This window comes from Heterocephalus glaber, unplaced genomic scaffold, assembly GCF_053883595.1.
Source record: "Heterocephalus glaber isolate CG9 unplaced genomic scaffold, H.glaber_assembly_v1.0 deba00001457, whole genome shotgun sequence".
Lineage (NCBI taxonomy): Eukaryota > Metazoa > Chordata > Mammalia > Rodentia > Bathyergidae > Heterocephalus > Heterocephalus glaber.
In genome coordinates, this window is record NW_028258305.1 from 49,120,644 (window position 1) to 49,141,565 (window position 20,922).

The window sequence follows — 20,922 nt, forward strand, 5'->3', positions numbered from 1 at the left end:
ATGAAATGACATGAAGGAAATGAAAATTCATATTACCGTGTGAAAGAAGTCAGTCTGGAAACGCTTCGTGTACTGTATGATGTGAACCTGCCCATTCTAGATAAGGCGGAACTGGGAGACAGTAAAAAGGTGAGTGTTTGCTGGGGGTTAGAGAAAGATGGGCTGAGTAGGTGGAAGACAGGACTTTTAGGGCGCTGAAAACACTGTACAGTACTGTAATGGCAGATACATACCATTCTCCATTTTTCTAAACCAGACATGATAGTGCACACCCTATAGTCCCAGCTCCTAGGGAGGCTGAGGCAGTAGGATATTGCATGTTTGAGACTGGCTTAGGCAATTTAGGGAGTTCTTGTTTCAAAATAAAATGTAAAAATGTAAAAGGGCAGGAATGTAACTCTACTCCTTGACTTCAATTCCCAGTACTGAAAATAATACATTCATACATGTATTTATTTTTCCAAAACCTATTGAATATATAGCACTAAGAATGAACCTTTAATGTAAACTAAGGACTTGTGATTGTGATGCGTCAGTGCAGGTTCATCGACAATAAGAAATGTCCTCCTGTGGCAGGCATGCTGATAGTTGGGGAGGCTACGCATATGTGGGATAAGAGGTAGTCGGAGAATCTCAGTGTCTTCTCTGTTTTACTATGAATCCAAAACCACTCTAACAATTGTCTTGAAAAAGAAAGCAAAATACTTAGGTCTAAATCTAACAAAATATGTATAGGACTTGTATGCTGAAAACTATGCAATGCTGATGAGTAGAATCAAAGATCTAAGTAAATGGAGAGACAGACTTATTCATAGATTGGAAAATTCAGCAGAAAAGATGTCAGTTTTTTACCAAGATGATATACAGGTTTAGTGCAATTTTGATCAAAATCCCAGCAAGATTTTTTGTGGATATAGGAAAATTTATTTGAAAGTTTATATGAAAGGACAAAGGTACAAAAATAATTAATACTGAAAATGAACGAAGTAGAAGGGATGACTACTTACTCTAAGGCTTTTACCAGATGGCAGTACTAATTAAGGTGGTGTGATGTTGGTATTGGGAAAGACACATAGATCACTAGAATGCAGGATCGGTTCTCAACCGAGATGTAGACCCACAGGAATTATAATGGACTTCCTTTCTAAAGAGAAGCAGAAGAGTGCAGTGGGGAAGGTAACCTTTCAGCTAGTGTGCTGGGGCATACACGCCGATAGCCAAACAAGTAGACCTTGGCTTCAGGCTCTTACCTTAGAAATGAGCAGCAAAGAGTAGCAGATGTAAGTGTAAGCAGAGGACTATAAGGCACTTAGAGATAAATGTATGAGTCTTAGACCTGATGCCGAATGCATGTACCATAAAATGAAAACTTGATACATTGGTCTTCATCAAAATTAAAAATATTGTACTCTGCAGAAGACTTTGTTTTAAAAAAACAAAGAAAATTAAAACCCCCAATTTGGAAAAAAAATATTTTCAGACCACATATCCAGCAAAAGACTAGTATCTAAATATATACAGAACTCTGAACTCCTCAGTTTGAAAGAAAACAACTGAATTTGAGAATGGGCAGAAGACAGACATTTTACTGAGGAGAAACATGCACAGATGACAGGTAATACAGTATACCAGTGATGGTGAAGCTTTTTGACCTTTCAGTCATAACAGCCTGCTGTGGCGTATGTGCCATAGGTTCGCTACCACTGCTGTATACAATACTTTCAAACCCGTAAAACGATACTCACCATCATTTGGCATCGAGGTAATACGAAAAGACCATAATGAGATATTACTACGTACTCATCAGAATGGCCAAAGGGAAAAATAGTGAACAGCAAATAGAAAAATAAAAATAAAAGGGAATATAAAATAACCAACACTCTGGAAAAGTTTGTCAGTTTCTGTTGAAAAAACAAAACAAAACTTGTGACTACCATATAACCCAGCCATTGTCCCAGAGAAGTAAAGATTTATTTTCATACAAAACCAGTACGTGAATGTTTTTAGAAGTTTATAATAGCCACTGTGATTAATAGCTAAAAACTGCAAATGACCCAGTATCCTCCAACAAGTGGATACAGTCTGATACATGCTTACTGTGAAATACTGAAGGAATAAACTGTTAGAGGCAGCAACAGAGAATCAGGCTGGGGGTCAGGGAACCCATTCTCAGTGGTTACATTCTGCATGATTCCATTTGTTCAGTGTTGAAAAGACAGTTACGGAAATGGAAAAGCAGAACCTTGGCGCTCTGATTAAGGAGGTAGAGAATGTGGGTGTGGGTGTGACTAGAGGGACAACCTGCAGGATGCTTACAGCAATGCAGTAGTTACAGTTTGGCCACATCAGCCTGTGTGTGTCTTGTCTCTGATGTTCAGTTTATTCTAAAAGATGCTGCTATTGCCATAAACTGGGTAAAAAGTTCACAATTTCTTAGTTCTTAAAAATTTGTGAATCATGTTTTCTGATGTTCTACTTTCTGCTTTCTAGTAAGATAAGTGTCCAAAAGAACTGAGGTGTTTCTAAAGAAAGTATCAAAATAGGTAGAGACATTAAAATAGAGTTCAAACTTACTGGAGGTCTGGTAAAATGTGGTTGATTTTAGATATATACAAAGTGTAAGTGACTGATTCTTTTCCCCATGTTTTTAATTACTAGACTGTAGCAGAAGTTGGGATAATTGAGAGTATTCAACTAAGAAACTTCATGTGCCATTCGATGCTTGGGCCCTTCAAGTTCGGTTCTAATGTCAACTTTGTTGTTGGCAACAATGGAAGTAAGTCCTTTCACCCTCTTTTCTTGCCTGAAGAGGAATGAGATGAGTGTATATTAGCTTTTTGAAATAAGTAACTATTAGTGCTGACAGGTGTTTGTTTTATGGTTCTGTAACTTGTAGTTGTGAATATTCTCAGTATTTACTGTCAGCTACCTTTGAAGAAAATATTAGGTCAGTTTTAGGTACATCAAGCAGTAGGTTAAAACTTTTTTTTTCTTAAAATGAATCTCATGTTGCCCAGCCCAGCCTTGAACTCATGGGCTCATGTGATCCTCCAGCCTCAGTCTCTCAAGTAAGTGGCACTTGTCATTATACCCAGTAATTTCCTACTTTTAAAAAAAATTACTTATCTTGGAGTCTATACCACACAAAAGTGAACAAGCTATCCTCAGTGCAGTTGAGGCAGCCCAGTGTCTTACCTTTACTAAACATTGTAAAAGAGCACAAGTGAATTGAATGGGAATCCAAATGTGAAAGTAACAATTCTCATGTGGTGACTAGTAAAAGTTTAATGATATTTGTGCTGGTACTAGAGTGAAAATTAGAGATTTGTTAGGTCTCATTTGGGAAATATTCTGGGCGGAGATTGCCCATCTTAACTGTTGGGCAAGTAGATTTGCATGGAGCGTGAGGCTAACACTAGAGAGTCAGGTTTTATCTTGATAGAGATTTTGGAGTGTAACTCACATGTCAGTGGGAGCTAGTGAAAATGTTTGAGTAACAGATGACATAGCTAAAATTTTGGAAATAAATTGGTCACAGTGTGACCAATTAGAAGGGGAAAATTCAGGGCAGAAAGACTGGTTAAGCAACTCTTGTGTTAGGCTGGCCAGGCGCCAGGTGTGGATGGCTCAACTGAGATGGCACACGGAGAGAGGCTTGGCGACGTCTACCCCGGTACATCTGTGGGCTAAGAAGCAAGGTGCTTGCACCGCCACAGTTGGCTCCAGTGTTCCCTCTCTTCTCTCCTTATCATTCAGTCAGGAAGGAAGTAGCTGTTAGGAGAAGATGGACAGAGAAAGGGGTAACTACCACAAGGAGGGCACATGGAAGAAAAGTAAAGAAAGAACTTGTGTTCTGAACTTGGGACTGTTTTTGCTCTTTTTAACTTTTGAAGCAATTTTATTATTACAGTTTAATAGAAGGGGAAATAATGCAAGTAGAGTCAGTGGATTTGGTAAAATGGGAACTTGTTAAAAGTTAACTTGTTAAAATAGGAACTTGAAAGTTATTCCGGGAACTACATTGGGTTAATTACCAGTGTTTGTTGGCTGATTTGGGGTGTATCGTGGGAGATAATGAGCTGATAAGAGTTGATTGGCTGGTCATAGAGTTCAGAAAATGGTTACCGTATTCTGGTTAATCCTGGGAAAATTTTGAAATTAGAGCTTGTGATATTTTATATCTATCAGGGCAGCAGGTATACTTTTCAAAGAGCTACAAAGTGAATGATTCAAATTAGGGATAATAATTATCGGGTCTTTGCATAAGGAGGAAGAATAGAGGGTAGGGAAAGAAATGTAAAGAGAATGAAGACATGTTATGCACATGTGCCAACTCCCCAAGATGAATGTAGTCATTATGTACAGCAAAGGTGAACTAATAAAAATTATACAACACATATGAACATCTACATGACGTTGCTCATTTCTTCCTACTTCATTCACTCACTCAGAAACTGTGTTACTGCAGTGCAGCATCGAATGGAATGTTCCTATCCATGTGGAGCTTAAATTCAAGCATTGTTAAAGACAGTTCTGATGTCGGAGAATTTAGGGAAAAAGTAGTAATTATAATTAAATCAGAATGTAGTAAAATTACATAACTGTATATGTATAAATAGAAGGATAAGTTCTTGTATTGGGCTGATGGACCAAGATGGAACAGTAAGAGTTTTAGGTTGGGAAGATATCACAACAGTTATTTTCTACTTCTTTCAGAGTAGCAAAACTTTGATTCCAAAAATACACTAATTTTTTTAATAGTGGAGCTGAATATTTCATGGTACATACAGGGTTTTTTAAAGTTTGCTGTTTTGTCACCAGAGGAAAATTAAAATTTTAACATTGTATTTCAAAATGAGACTTAATTCATTCCAAAGTTTTTTCCCATTAAATTGTAGGAGTCGGCTCTTTCTTTTGTCTTTAAGAAATGTAAATTATTTGACATTGCTCTCTTCAGGTGGGAAGAGTGCTGTGCTCACAGCTCTCATTGTCGGGCTTGGTGGAAAAGCAGTCGCTACCAACAGGGGATCCTCTTTAAAAGGCTTTGTCAAAGATGGGCAGAGGTAAGTGTGTGCTGTCTGGTGCGTTTTCCTTCCTCTAGGCAGAAGCAGGTGCCCGCGATTCCCAGTTGTGGGGCCTTGGCTGGAAATGAAGTGCTCTCCCACATCAGAGCAGAGGTTTCCTGTCTTTCCCTTTCTCTCTTGCCTTGTGTTGCCCAAAAGGCCCAGTGTTGCCTGTTGTCTTCATTAGTAGCTTGTGTAATGTGCTGCCGTGTGCCTGTTCACCTACACACCTGCTTCTGTTACCTTTCTGAAAGAAGTGGCAGTAATAGATGTATGTATTCTGTTTTAAGAAACGTTGATGAGCATTGCACCTTCCTGGCTCTTGATGCAAACCAAGCATCAGCAAGGCCATGTTGATGTGAGAAGGGAGACCGCAGAGTCCATGCCCAGCTAATGAGTTCCTGTACAAAATTTCAAAAGTATCTTGTACTCTGATTTTGCTTTTATTTCCTTTACCCAATAAGTTTGATTTGAAGACCACAGTCACAAGTTTGTGATCCATCTATGCTTGATACCTTTGATGAATAGCCATACTGCCACTCTTTTGGCATTATACTTACATTTCTTTTTGTTAGAGGTTGCCTTTGGTAACTGTATGTAAATTGTTCAGTTTGCACCATCACAAATTGTCTTTTTTTGTTGTTTTGGTTTTGAGGCAGAGCCTCACTTTGTAATGCAGGCTGGCCTTGAACTTATAGGGATCCTTCTGCCTCCGCTCCCAAGTGCTGGGATTACAGGCGTGCACCACCACACCCGACATGACTTGTCTTTTGCCCAATAGCAGCTTTCTCTTCAGGCTGATCTTTATTCTTTTTTATACTACTCCCAATACTTCTGAAGGCATCCTTGTTTCTAATAACCACTAAATGTTCCATTGTGTTATAGTCTCTACCTGCATGTGTCTCCTTTTTTTTTGGTACCGGCGATCGAACTCGGGACCTCGTGCTTGTGAGGCAGGCACGGTGCCTCTGAGCTAAGTCCCTGGCCCAATGTGTCTTCTTATTTTTCCTTAATGTGTGTAGTGCCCAGACTTTTATAATTATGAACATTAATGCTGGTATCTTTTTTCTCATGTCAGACTTTCCTTAGTGTTTGATCCGTTTATTTTCTTTATTACTCAAAAGTGGAATGAGGATGGGATGTGAATCAGGATAGTTAGCTTCTTATGTATTGCTTAGAAGTCTTAGAAGAATTTTAACCTTAAGCCAGGATTCCAAGTTAACCCAAGAGAAGTAAGGATACAGTCTTTTCCCATGTTTTTTGCCTTGAAGGAGAACTTTTGGATGAGAATTCTTCAGGGAAGTTTCTGTTTGCACTTAATCTCATTTGAGTCCCACCCAAAGTCTCTCCTGGTCCTCTCTTCCCTCCCAAACAAATTATGTCTGAAGGAGAAAGGTACTTATGTTAACATCTTTGAGTTCATGGTCGCAGCTCTACTTCATTATACCTAACTGTTCATTTTGTGGTTGTCCATACAGTCACTTCGTCTGCCAGATACCACACTGATCTTTCAAACATAAGCTTCAGGAAGAAAATTTTTTTATGTACCTCTAAGTGTTTTATGTCTCAAATACTTCAAAAACTTTTTATTCCAATTTGGGAAGTACTTGGACTAAAGCAGAAACTTCTTTTTGAGACCTGTCCTGAGTACTGTTTAAAATTTTAAAAACTAGCTTGTGCTAGCTTACACTTCTTGTCTGGTCACGCTCCAGCCCTTTGCAGCAGCCTGGGGACAGCACCTGAGTTCTCACCGTGCAGCTCCTCCCATGGGGTATCCCTCAGTCACACAAGGTCTTGCACGCCTTGCTTTTTAGGTTCTCCTTGAACATGTTAGTTTCCTCTTCCCACCCTCAGCCCTTCTGAAACTGCCCTGGTGGCCTTGGGGTCTTTGCAGTAATCTTGGGTTTTTTGTTTTTTGTTTTTTTGTGGGTTTTTTGGCACTGGGGATCAAACTCGGGCCCTTCTGCTTGTGAGGTAAGCGGCGGAACCACTGAGCTAAATTCCTGGCCCAGTAGTCCTATTTTTGACATTCACAGTGGCACAAAGATTATGGAGGGACAGAAACTCATGCTCCTGTTTTATATTATTGATTTATCTAGTTATGGATTGAGAACTCATCTGGAGGAGCTGGCCTGCCCAAGAAGGAGCGGAGGCGCCGCGCTTCTGCATGAGTTTTTCCTTGTTTATTGTTTCCATCGGCGGGTGCTGTTGTTAGCTACTCTGCCGAGGCAGGTTCTTCTGGAGCTCAGAAACCAAAGTTTACTGTGGGACTGCTTGTTTACATAGCTGCTTCCTGAGAGAACTCTCATTGATACAGACCTGGGGCTCTATGGCTCTTGACCCAAATTCAGCATCAGCAAAGGCCACATTAGTGTAAAGGGAGGCACAACTACCCTGTATAGTTGTGCTTGTCACTTTGCATAAGTTTGTGTTTTTCGAGGCTTACTGTATAATGGTAATTGTTTCAAAAACTTTCCTTAGCTGTTAAACTTATTTAGAAGCAGGATACCAGGGCCCCAAAGTTCCTACTAACGCTAACTCTGAAATCCAGGGAGTGAAGGTAATAGAGTGGTGTTTGCTAATCAGGAGACATGTTTGATAATGCTGAGAGAGCAAATATGAGTAATTACTTAATTTTTAAGTGCTTTTTATAAGGTATGTTAGCTTAATTCTGAGGAGTCGTAGTCATTAATGAAAGCGTTTTTGTGGTCTGTAGCTCAGGTTGTTTGCCCTTCCCTTGTCCTATAGTTAAGTTAATGGTTCTGAGCTTCGCCTGTTTAAAAACTCCATTTGGAGAAACTTCTAAAATTTCCATTACAATTTTTGAGGAACGAACCTTTTTTTAATTTGGTAATTTTTCTGGAGAGAAAAAAACCACCAATGTACTCAAGGTAGCTCTGGAAAAGTATATTTTCCTAGAGATGCAAGTGGGTCTCATAAGGACCACGCGGAAGGACCAGGGTGTCTTCTGTCTCTGGGTCTGTCTGGTGTGTGCGCTGGCCGTCCGTGTGTCTCGGCCTCTGTCTGCTGCTCCCTTCTGTGCTTTGGGCCTGCTCTGAAGCCCTTCCTCTGTTCTACTTCTTGCACTCTTCTCCCTTGTTGGCTATATTCTCTGTGTATTTTCTCCTCCTTTGTGATGGGTGTGCATGTGACTGTTTTATCTTTTCTTTAGAAGACAGTGTCAGTTCTTTCTTTTTTTTGTCCGGGGGGATCGAACTCAGGACCTTGCACTTTCGAGGCAGACACGGTCCCACTGAGCTAAATCCCCAGCCCATGAGTTCTTTCTTATTCATAAACCTAGTCTTTGTCACTGTGTCTTCACGTGTGCAGGCACTTCTGCCTTACTGTCTCAGTCTGTGGCTGTGGAAGGAAGGGGTCTTGTGTTCTCTGGCTTTCTGATTCCCTGCTAATACCTATGGGTGAGTGGCTGTTTCTGTCTGTCTGAGTGGTTCCCCAAGAGCTTGTTTGTTCTGTACTCCTGCTTTTCTGCGTAGATTATTTCCTCATCAGGTGGAATGCCCCAACCAGGTTCTATAGCTGCAGAGACTAACTTACATCTCTAAGGAATCACCATCTCTTGACTTGATCATTTCTAAATTTGAATTTTAAGAAACTTTTTATTTTAAAGTAATTTTAGACTTATAGAAGTGTTAACAAGATACTGCAGTTTCCTGTATATCCTCCACCCAGTTTGCCTTAATGTTGATATCTTACCATAACAAAGATAAGTTAACAAAGCTATGCAGTGAGCTATAGACTTATTTTAGGATTTTACCAGTTTTTCTTTTCTTTTTTTTTTTTCTGGTACCAGGTATCAAACTCAGGACCTTGCGTTTGCCAGGCAGGCGCAGCATCATTGAGCTACTTCCCCAGCCCCAGTTTTTCTGAATTTGAATTTAAAATCCAGAACAGAATCTGAATTGCTCAGTTACGTGGAGTTTAGTTTTAGGTCAGTGCACAGAGAGGATGCTGACTGATAGGATGCTGGGCCTCTTCTACCGGGGCCCTTGCGAAGGAGAGGGTGGGAGAGCAAGAGCAGAGCACGCCCTTCCTGCATCTGCTGTCCCGTCAGTACTTGACAGTGAAGCTTGTCTTGGTACAGCTTCCTGCACCTCTACAAAGGGGGAGCTTTGGAGTATGTCACAAACTCAGGAAGACAAGTTGTAGTGTTAAAGGGTTCCATTAATTGCCAATTAAAACAGTTTTGTTTCAGAGGACTTCTGGCATTTGGGCATAGGATCATATGAATCAAGGAAACATTTCTGATGTTATGTGTAAGGAAATATAGTAGGTATTTTTTGATATCCTTCATCAACATTTTTTGTTTTTCTGCTAAGTCTTTTTGTTTTTCTGCCATCTTATTTCAATAGAAGTTAGAGTAGCCAAATGAAGATTGTCCCCCATAATGTCTTAAAATATACATAAGTAATGCCTTAGACTTTTTTAACCTGAAAAACTACGACAGCCTCTCTGGCAGATTTGTACTCTTATCATTCATGTGTTTTAGCTGCATCATACTATATTAAAATCTTTTGTAATGCTAGTAAAGCTTTGAGAAATTAATCATTTCTTAATGGTACAGATTCTCAGAATCCTTTCTTCTAGCCTTTGAAGTGTGTGGTCCATCACCGTCATGCGTGGTAGGCCCTCCTCTGCATTAGCACACCAGAACTTGCTTCTGTCTGACTGTAACCTAGTACCCATGAGTTAACCTTTCCCCACCTCCTGCACACTCCCCAGCTTATATTTCTTGGTATTCAGATACTTCCTTTGTGTGTGTGAGTGTGTGTGTGTGTGTGTGTGTGTGTGTGTGTGGTACTAGGGATTGAACCCGAGGCCTTTGCACTGAGCTACATCCCCACACCTTTTTTTATTTTTTATTTTGAGACAGAGTCTCACTAACTTCCTTAGTTGCCTAAACTGGGCCCAAATTTGTGATCCTAGTCCCTCAGCAGCCTCCCAGAGTGCTAGGATCATAGGTGTGTGCCACTATGCCTAGCTCACTTTTTTTTAAATTGCCAAGTAATTGAAGAAATAAAATTGCCTCCCTAAATTCTGATCTAATTGAAAATGTTATTACTTTGCCATAATTCTTTATTTATCATCTTTAAAGGTCTACTCTTGGTATGGTTTATTATGTAAATCGTAGTAGTCAGGCAGTATAATGTTGATTACATTATCCTTATAGGAAAATGTAGACTTTATCTACATGACTTGATTATACAGTCCTTAAAAAAAAATCTAACTTACGTATATGACTTGAAACAACCAAAATTGAGTGTTTTTGTGCAAATGTACTATTTTTGCTTTGCATAGAATAGTTATTTTTCATGAGAGTCTATTCTCAACATTTTTTGGACATGCACAATATCTTTACTGTTCTCTGGTGAGCTGTTGGCCATCAGCTGTGGGTGTAAAGCCAGTTTTCAAACGGATGAGTCAGATTATTAGGGGCTTCTGAGGATATTTGAAAATCTAGTGAGTGACTTAGCACTGTAATTGCACTGTGCCTCTGTGTGACTTAGCCTCACCCCATTATTCTAGCTCAGCGGATATCACAGTCACTTTGAGAAACAGAGGAGATGATGCCTATAGAGCAAATGTGTATGGTGACTCCATAGTTGTGCAGCAGCACATCAGCATGGATGGAAGTCGATCCTATAAACTGAAAAGTCAAACAGGTTTGTTTTGATTTTCTTCTCGTTTCATATGCAGTCATAACTTAGTACTCTACTGCTTTGAAATTCACTGAATTTGATATTCAGTGCATTTTGATGCAGAAATTTTGTCCTGTACTCATTTATCTGGTACTCACCACACACACTAGAACTTGGTGTGATTGCCTTGTGACTTACCACCAAAACAATTTGTTTGGAACTCCTCATTGTTTTGGCATAGATTGCACCTCCTAGAGCCAGTTAACCCCAAGTACCAAGTTAGTGAATACTCAAGAAGAGTTAAGTGATTGTGCTGGCATCCACTGAAGAGGTGCTTCTTCCCAGGCTCTTGAAACCCCTTTCTTGTAACAGGGTCAGTTGTGTGTATGTACACACACACATGTGTAGGTACATGCATACATTACACATACTTGTCTCTCGTGGCAACACCATGATTGGAGTAACCCGGGCAGTTTGAAATAGAGGGCCACTTTGTTCTAAGACACACCTTATTTCACGTCTGTAGTTTCTAGAGCTTATGGAAAGAGATCAGTAACACAAGATAGAAAAGGGTGTAAAGGAGGAGGAAAGTGTTTATACAGTTATTAAAAAGAGGAGGTAGCGGGCCGGGGATTTAGCTCAGTGGTTTTGCCGCCTGCTGCGCAAGCGCAAGGACCCGAGTTCAATCCTTGGTAGCAAAAAAAAAAAAAAAAAAGGATATAGCTGAGGAACAAAGTAAATTAGCTACAGGAGATGGTATGCACTATTACTGCACCTGACCAGTTTCTTCCTCTGTATTCTGTGCCATGGCTAGAATGTCACCCTAGTTCATTCACACTTAAGCATTTTTAGTGGTGCTTTTCTTTGTGGTACACAACGAAAGGTAACTAAATTATTTATTTTTTATAGGTAATTGTACATTTTTTCTGTTTTTGTTCTAGAAGCAGTATGGTCACTCTATATGTTTCTCTGTACTTGGCACCATGGTTTTTACTAGGAAAGAAGAATTGATTGCAACCCTTGATCATAATTAATCTTCATAGTTTATAAGTAATTATAAATGTTTTTCTGCATTATTGTCCTACAAGTAATCTAGTCATTTTATGTATTTCTCCTAACTAGGTGCTGTGGTTTCTACTAGGAAAGAAGAGCTGATTGCAGTTCTTGATCATTTTAACATCCAGGTAATTGCTAAATATGCAGCTGGTTGTTTTCTGGTGTGATTTCTCTTGTGGTATGTATATAAATAATTAAAATACCCTTATGTGAGTAAATTGACCACTGGGAGAGTATATACTATTACAGTTGTGAAGTTCCTTAAAAATTACCAATGTTTTAAGAAACGGGGAGTCATAAAAAGTAAACTAATACTTAAGGTTTGTCTAGAGGTAGTTACTGGTGGAGCCGAGATTGGAATCCAGTTATCCCTGTTTAATTCTAGTACTTTACACTTTGGGCCTCACCTCGGGATTAAGAATACCAAAAGTAGGCATCAAAGAAAAAGAACAGCTTGCATCTCTTTCCCAGTTTGATGTAAAACAAAGATGGGCTGAACCGCTTTCTGTAAGCGGTTGCTATGTCCTGTATTTGTGCTGTTGGTTGGGCTAGCCACTAGCCACTGGCTCTTCATCACATAAGTGTGTGACTGAGAAATTGAACCTCTACCTGTATTTCATTTCACCTGGGTGGGAAAAGCCGCACGTGGCAAGTAGGTTTCCATTATCAGACTGCACATGTTTAGGAACAATGCTTGTTAAAACCTGGAGAGAAGCTGATAACAGCAAATATGTTTCAGACTAGATCACAGGACACTTTTTTAGACAGAAGAGAAAACCCAGAAGTTAGTTACGGGTTGTGGGCGTTAGAAGAGTCTTGGTGGTCATCTCAGTATAGTCGCCTACTCCATGCCCTGTGTGAAATCTCTACCAGGTGTCCCTGCAGGGGATAGCGGTGGGAAGTCATCTCGGCCCGAGGTTTCTTACCTCTGGTGGGCAGCTGTATTCATTAGAAAGTTTTCACTTTCCGGAAAATTGAATAAAGTTATTTCTCTAAGCTCCTGCTTCCCCTGGGAAATATAAAACCTATTCTGTCTTGAAATATTTGAAGATTATTATCATAACTTTTAGTTGTCTTACATGGATTAATTCATTCATAACTAAAGGTTCAAATTCATTGGTCAAAGTACAAGTGGCTTAGAGCTGCATTGTCCAGGGCAGTAGCCACTGTCCACATAGACACTGAGCACTCAGGATCGTCTCTGTTGACACCTGTGACAGTAAACACATGTTGGATTTTGAAGACTTACTGTAAAAGGGATAGCTCAGTTTTTAAATTTTGATTTCCTGTTAAGGAAATAATATTTTGAATATAAATTTATTATTGGGTTCAAATATATTACTAAAATTACCTTTTTATTTTTGAGTTTTTATTGTGGCTTCAAAAGAATTTAATGTTGTATATGTGGCTTGCATTACTTTTCCAGGAGCTAGTGCGAGTCTAGAGTAACCAGGCGGGAGGAGAATATGTAATGTCCTTAAGTACCTGATCACATTTGTTGCCTGCCTCTCTTGTCTTTTGTTTGAAGTTTGCCTTTCTTGTTCAGAGTCCTGCCGGGTAAAGCTGGAAGGGACCAGGAACCCCTTTTAAGAAATAGAAGGGTGTAGAGCAAAGACTGCTTTGGTGAAGATGTTAATCCAGAGTCGGTACTAGCATGTCTGTCATGAAAGCTAGTATATAAGGTTTTAAGAACTTTTAAGAAGTCAGTTCAGAGTGAAATTAACATGTAGGGAGGCACTATAAAATGTGTGGCAATCAGTCTAATCTTTAAAAATTTTAAATATGTAGATTTCTTTATAACTGCATACATTTTTTTTATTATCTTAGAAGAGATGACCCAGTGTTTTAAAGGAAATGTTTTAACCATTGGTTTACTAACTGATTATATATTTGTTAATTTATGGATGGTAAAAATTAAGGGTTTTTAAGTCTTGTTTATACTGATTCCACATGGCCTGTAACTACGAAAAGATTATTTTTAACATGTAAATTTCTTTGTTATTGGTTCTAAAAATGTAATTGAATAGTAACCCTGAATTTTTTGAAACAAGTTCTATATTTTTATACTTTTACAACTAGTACTTTGATAGTTTAGGTAGTTTAATTCAAGCAATGACTTATTTAAAATAAGTCTTCCTCCAAAAAAATAGAAATGATCTCATTATTTCCATTGTTTTACCATATCTTCATGAAGGAATAACGACATATGGGAAATCTTAAAGCATGGCTGTAAGAAAAATCAGTAATACTTGTTAACATAATTCTGATTAGAAATAACTGAATTGGACTTTTAGGTATAGTTGGAAAAGCTCCGTAACTGGCCCGAAGTGTGTAGGTTAGGGACGGAGTTCAGCCAGACACAGGGTGCAGGGGCTTTCCCACTCTGTGATCTCAGTGACACAAGAGTGATAATCTATAAAAACAGATGAAAATGAAAAACCGACAGATCTTGGCACTTCCGATTGTTCTTCAGCTTGTGCCTTCCTATGATGTTAAATACTGAAATTTAACCATACTGTTTATTGTGGTACAGTGTCATGAAATTTTGAACCTTTAAAAAATTTCTAACATTTTCTCTTTGTGTTTTTATTCTGATGTTACAACCTTCGCCTAGTACTTAGTCTTCTTGATGATACCATAGTGTATAGTATTGTATACCTCAATTTATTTATCTGTAAGGGATTAAAGTGAAGTATTAAAAATTGATCTTTTGTTTCAGGTAGATAATCCTGTTTCTGTTTTAACACAAGAGATGAGCAAGCAGTTCTTGCAGTCTAAAAATGAGGGCGACAAATACAAAGTAAGTGTCACCAGAGTTCGTAAATAGACATACCCCCAAATCCATACAGATACATCCCAGTCATTGATCTTGCTTATCTAATAGATACTATGATTTTTTTCCCCCTCATACTCAACCACTTAATGTAATACAGTTGTATTGGAATAGATTAGAAAATTATGAAATTGTGAGTATAGTTTTCCTGATAAATACAGTAAGTCCCAACTTAGGGACATTCGAGTTGCAAACTTTCACAGATGTACTGTGTAAGACTCACTCTCGGATTTAGGAACCAGTCCTGCTTATGAACATTCTCTCTTAGCGGGACTCATTTGTAAGTTAGGGACCTACTATACTTGCTTTTAGTTGACTTTAATTCTGAAAAAAATGGATTATCTTCTAAAATGAAACTTTAATGAAATACAAGGGAATAGTTGATCATGCATGCATAACTTGTAAACTTTAAATTATTTAAAGCTTAAAAAGCTAGCAAACTGTGACTATTACTAAAACTTCTATAGCTTTTGGAATGAATTTGGTATTTCCTCTTTTAAAAAGAAAGATTAGGGACTGGGGATTTAGCTCAGTGGTTCCAGCACCTGCCTTGCAAGCGCAAGGTCCCGAGTTCGATCCCCGGTACCAAAAAAAAAAAAAGGATTAAAAAATGTGAATGGTTCCTGTTAGTTTTGCTAGAAGAAAAATGGAAGTATTGATGAAAGTGAAACTTGAAAATTGTGTTACCATCATACCCAAAGGTGTTTTGTCTTTCAGGATTTGAAGAGCTTTTGCAAATGAACACACAATTATGAATGTAGACCGTTCAGTAAATTTGCATCTGAAATAAGATGTGTTCCTTTGTGTTTGTGTTTGTGTTTGTGCTTATGCTTTTAATATCTTTTTACATAATTAACTCAAAAATTTTCACAGAATAAATTCCTCTTTTCATTTTTTACAGTTCTGTGTAATTTTATAGACTCCTAATTGTGTTTTTCTTGTTGATACAGTTCTTCATGAAAGCAACCCAACTTGAACAGATGAAGGAAGACTATTCATACATTATGGAGACAAAAGAAAGAACAAAGGAGCAGATAAATCAGGGGGAAGAGGTTTGTTAATGTAAATTTTTGAGATGAGCCAAAATCCTTTAGTATATACGGTAAATTGTATTGTAATATTATAAACCTGTGTACTGATCTGTATATCTGTGAAAGGTAATATATATATTTTTTTTCTTGTTAAATTCTTTTATTGGTACATTTTTGTTATACAGCACAATTACATTTCTCATTGGGAATTGTACCTTTACATGATGCATCTTGGTTCTTATTTTTTCCCCATTCCTAGCCCTCCCTTCACCCCCTCCACCCTTCCCTATTTACAAAGACTTTATTTCCATTCTTTCCATTTCTCATCATTTTTCCTTTCCCTTCTTCCCTTTCCGCTGCCCCTCCCACTACCCTTACCACTTTGAACCTTTTCTTCCTATTTTGCATTATTGATTATTCATTCTAATCGTTGGTACATTTTAGGTATACAATATAATGACATTCATCATTGGAAATTTGCACCTTTACATCATCTCTCTCGGTTCTTATTTATCCTCCTTCCCTGCCCTCCCTTCAACCCCTCCATTCCTCCCTATTTACAAAGATTTTGTTCCTATTTTTCCATTTTCTCATATTAATCCCATTCCCTTCTATCCTTTCCCCTAGCCCTCCCACTTCCTTCCCCTTTGCCCCTTTTCTTCCTATTTCACATTAGAAAGGTAATATTTTTGTAGCAGACTATGAAGGATGGTTTTTATATTCAGGATATTTATTAACTCTTACTTTTCATTCTGTAATAGTGGTATGCATATGCCTTTTTTCCTGTACTAGAAGACATGAAAATATCTTATATTCATATAAGATATATGTTACGTGACTGATTCCACCATAAGGCAAACTATAAATAGTTTGAAAACTGTAGTGTTTATTTTGCTGAAATAATAAACACAAACCTCAAACTGATATTAACCCTAATGCACATTTAAAATTATGTACAGTAAGTGATTCATCATAGCAGTATTCTTAAAGCAACTGATCATGTGGTCGCAGCTGTCACATGAGTACTCACCAACTTGGCAGTCATGCATATTGCTTGAATTTATTTTTATTTATTTATTTATTTTTGGTACCAGGGAGCAAACTCAGGACCTTGCACTTGCGAGGCAGGTGGGATGCCACTCAGCTAAATCCCCGGCCCTATATTGCTTGAATTTTAAATCACTTATGCTATGACTTCAGTTAGTTTGTTTTTACATCGGCTATATTTTATTAAATATTTTTTTATATAATAAAATTATTCCTGAATATCCAGCTTTATCCGATAGAGAACTCACCTTATAGCTATTCATCCAGTACACTCAGTTTCACCAGAGTTACATAATTTTATATCTTTTGTTTCCTTTGTCAGTTGGGGCCAGATGTGATGGCGCATGCCTGTAATCCCAGAACTTGGTAGGCTGAGGCAGGAGAATCGCGGCAAGTTCGCGGCCAGCCTGGGCTACATAGTAGGTCCAAGGACAACCTGAATTGCATAACGAGACCCTGTCTCCATGAATGAATGAATAAATAAATAAATAAAAGCCAGAGGAGTCTTTAGCAACATTTCAGCTTGTCCCTTTGAGATAGAATCATACTACTTACTGATTCAAGTTGAATTCTTCAGATGTTATGTTGGCCTTTTTACTTCAGATTTCAAGAAATGCATATTTTAAGTTAGGTCTGTAACTGGTTTGTTGTGGAGACTAGAAAGTCGAGGATGAGTATGTTTACTTTTGTTTCCTACATCACCCTTTCACACCGGAATTTTGTAGTGGTGTGCAGGGGCCTACTCTGAACCACAGAATGAAAACAGCATGTTCTTGTTTTTCCTTTTGTACATTTGCAATTCGTGCACTGTCTTGGCGAGTGGTTACATGTACATATTACAACTTGGTGTTTATTTTGATACCGGGGATCAAACTTGGGACCTTGTGGTTGCGAGGCAGGTGGCGGCACCACGGAGCTACATCCCCGGCCCAGCTGTTTTTTTTTAAATTCCCCGCTCCTTCCCTTCTTTTCTCCATTTCCCCAGCCCCTTTTTTATACTTGTTGATATTATTTGTCTTAGCTCATGTTACAGCATATAGTGTTTGCATCAGTGGGAGTATTAGGCTCCTGCACGTGGCAGATCTTCACCCTTATTTCCCTGCCCCTCCTTCTCAGCCCTTGCCCTGGTTCCCGTCGACAACTTCCCTATTGCAAGAGGTCTGTCCCCGGGTCTCCATCCATCCTCTGTTTCCTTTGTGCTTTGGCTCACTCCAGTGAGAGAAACCATAGGGTATTTAAGCTTGTGCGTCTGGTTTATTTCACTCAGCATTATATTAAAACAGCACATTCTTTTGGAATATGTGTTGTTATCTGGAAAAAGGAAATATTTGCGTAGTCAGACACACTTGGTACAAAATAATTTATTATTTAAAAAAGAAGAAACCAAGACTTTGAAGAAATTTGTTTCTTGAGACTACTTGGGGCTAAGTGCTCATTCTCTCCCTATTACACTTTGTTCTCAACAAATTAAAAAATATTTTAGTTATGGACTTTAACATGTTCACGACAGGGCCATACTTCCTGTGTCCATCTGCTGAGCAGCTCTGAACCACTGGTAGTACACACATGACTATCCCATCGGGCGGCTTGGAACAGGCCCATTCAGTGGTACAAGCCATGCATGGGATGATCATGCATGCCCCCTAGTGATTCAAGCCAGCAGGAATGTGTTAAAGAAGCACTTCCTTATATTGCATAGCAGAGTTCCTGATGGATAATACTGTAGGTACTTAGTAAGAACAGTTTGTCTACTTGATTAAATGCCCTTTATTCTCAAACTCTAGGTTTGAATGGCCAAATCTTTAAGAAATAGCATGTGTAGGTTGGAAACTAGAAGTCTTCCTGTCAGCAAATACTAAATTTATACCATTTGCCTATTAGCATTGTGCTTTGGCCTTAGGTGTATAGTGACTAAGAAATGTAAGGGTTCTTGGGCTCATAGACCTAACCGTCAGGCAGGAAACGGTAAGAGATGTGGTTATGGTGAGCACTGCTAAAGGGGCTGTAGACTCAAGACTGTTCAGAAGTGTTTGCCAGGGGACTGGAAGTAGGGTCAGTGCAAAGTGGTGTACAAGACGAGAGCTCCAGGATGAATGATGCCGCACAAAGGGCAGTGAGGGTAAAGAAGAGGGTTCCGAGAAGTATCGTGGTGGGAATTTCAGGGACAGGAAAGGATGTGGGGCTTTAAAGAACTGCAAGAATTCCAGATTGGCTAGTGTTTAACTGGCGACTTTTGTAGGCATTGAAGAACACAGGAGTGAGAGGGAGACGCCAGATTGTGCAAAGCCTTGCAAGATTTTAGGGCAGTAGAAGACATGAAAGTAGATGCCTTGATTAAATGTCTGTTTTTACTAGTTCATTCAGTCGGACAGAGTAGAGGAAAGGATGGGTGTCGGGAGATGAGTAAAGAAAGTGGTTTTGTCATTGGTGTCCGTAGAGATGATGGTGGCTCAGTTGGAGGCGGCGTGGGCAGTGGTAAGGGAAAGAAGAGCTTTGCCCTGATTGCAGCAGATGGTGTCTGGGACATAGAGGGGTAAAAGTGCGACTGAGGAAGCAATGGAGCGTGACCGAGCACCTCCAGATTAGTCAGCTCAGCAGGAGAGTACGTTTATTGAGACAGGAAGCTTGAACAGGGGAGCCAGGTTTTCTTTTTCTTTTTAAAGATGAATGCCACTTTGAGGTGCTTGTACAACATCTAACTGGAATTGTCAAGTGAGAAGTGGATATGTGAATTGGGAATACAAAAGTCAAGTTTGACCTTGATAAATGTATGTAGATCATCAGTCTTCTAGTAGTATGCAGTTTGAAGAAAGTGGTAGTGGATTTAAATAACCTTAAAAAAAAGGAAAAATGGGCCAGGGATTTAACTCAGTGGTTCTGCTGCCTGCCTCGCAAGCACAAGGTCCCGAGTTGGATCCCCAGTACCGAAAAAAAGGAGAAGTGAGTTGGGTTAGGAAAACAAAATAAAATGTTAAGGCTCTGGTTGAATATGGAAAACATGAATGCGGGGAGAGACTGTCCAGATAGGTGTGCAGAGGTTTCAGAGCCACTCCATGTGCTGTTCTAATGACATTCTTAATATTTGATGTTTTATCACTTATTGAAAGAGAGCTTAGATATAAAAATGTATATCTCGTTTGACTTGAAATAAATTCCTTCTGACCCTTCCGTTATCTTTGGAATGGATGCTCGTTTTACTTTATCTAGAAGACCAGTTCAGCCTTTCAGAAACAGAAGAGAGAAATGAGAAAGTAAGTTTTGGGACTTGTCTACACTTGTGTGAGTTTGAACCTTTAATTCCTTTTGCTCTTCTTCATCTGAAGATTTGGCCATTTTTATAGTACAGAAATTAGCGAAATTATTGCACCTAGCAAAAGTATACCAGAGATCCAAATAGTTTCACTTTAAAGGAATTATTTTCTTACAAACCTCCTATAGAGTACTTTGGTAGCCATTGCTTTCAAAAGAAATACATTTGCAAAGTGTCTCTTTTTCCCTTCGATGTTAATAAATACATCTTTCTTTTTTTTCTTTTAAGCGACTCACTGAACTAAAGCGCCAGTGTTTAGAGAAAGAGGAACGTTTTCAAAGTATTGCTGGTTTAAGTACAATGAAGACTAATTTAGAGTATTTGAAACATGAAATGGCCTGGGCAGTGGTAATTTTCACCTGATTACTTGTTCACATAATTTGTAATATAAAGAATGTATTTGGTGATTATTAGTCTTAATGGTTTGCTGTATAATTTCTTTTTAGGTCAATGAAATTGAAAAACAGTTGAATGCTATCAGAGATAATATCAAAATTGGAGAAGATCGTGCTGCTAGACTTGACAGGAAAATGGAAGAGCAGCAGGTAGTGGATGAAATGATGTGAAATTGCTGACTTTAGACCTTATGACCTATAAAACTGGCAGTTTGAGCTTGAAATTGTGTCTGTATTTGAATTACTACTCAGTTGGAGCGGACCTATACTTTTCCCAAGAACTGTTGTGGCAGCTGTCTTTTGAAAAAGGTACTGGGTTTGACTGTGGTTAAGATGGGGCAAGGGCTACAGATTTCTTGGACTTCATTACTGACTGGAGATACAGGGACGCTAAGGAGCTGATGCAAGAAAGACCTGAGAGACAGAAGTGCTGGGATAACAGTCAGAGGAGCGCCAGAGCCTAGGTATTTGGAAAGATAAGAATTCAGCGCTGAAAGCAGTGCTCAGAGATTGCTAATGGAAGTTGAGGG

The 20,922-nt window shown here is 38.8% G+C and overlaps 1 protein-coding gene across 5 annotated transcripts in view; it reads left to right on the top strand.

Moving 5' to 3' along the window:
* Smc6 (structural maintenance of chromosomes 6) overlaps positions 1-20,922 on the top strand; it is a 77,286-nt gene that overhangs the window by 10,542 nt on the left and 45,822 nt on the right. For 3 of the 5 annotated variants that reach the window (XM_087216675.1, XM_087216678.1, XM_087216674.1), the window contains exons 3-11: positions 2,659-2,776; positions 4,958-5,063; positions 10,608-10,744; positions 11,843-11,904; positions 14,496-14,576; positions 15,560-15,661; positions 20,226-20,345; positions 20,444-20,542; positions 20,645-20,701. In XM_087216675.1, the coding sequence (XP_087072801.1) occupies positions 2,659-2,776; positions 4,958-5,063; positions 10,608-10,744; positions 11,843-11,904; positions 14,496-14,576; positions 15,560-15,661; positions 20,226-20,345; positions 20,444-20,542; positions 20,645-20,701 (882 nt within the window). The remainder of the gene's footprint in view (positions 1-2,658; positions 2,777-4,957; positions 5,064-10,607; positions 10,745-11,842; positions 11,905-14,495; positions 14,577-15,559; positions 15,662-20,225; positions 20,346-20,443; positions 20,543-20,644; positions 20,702-20,922) is intronic. The other 2 variants (XM_087216677.1, XM_087216676.1) reach the window with 1 other exon arrangement.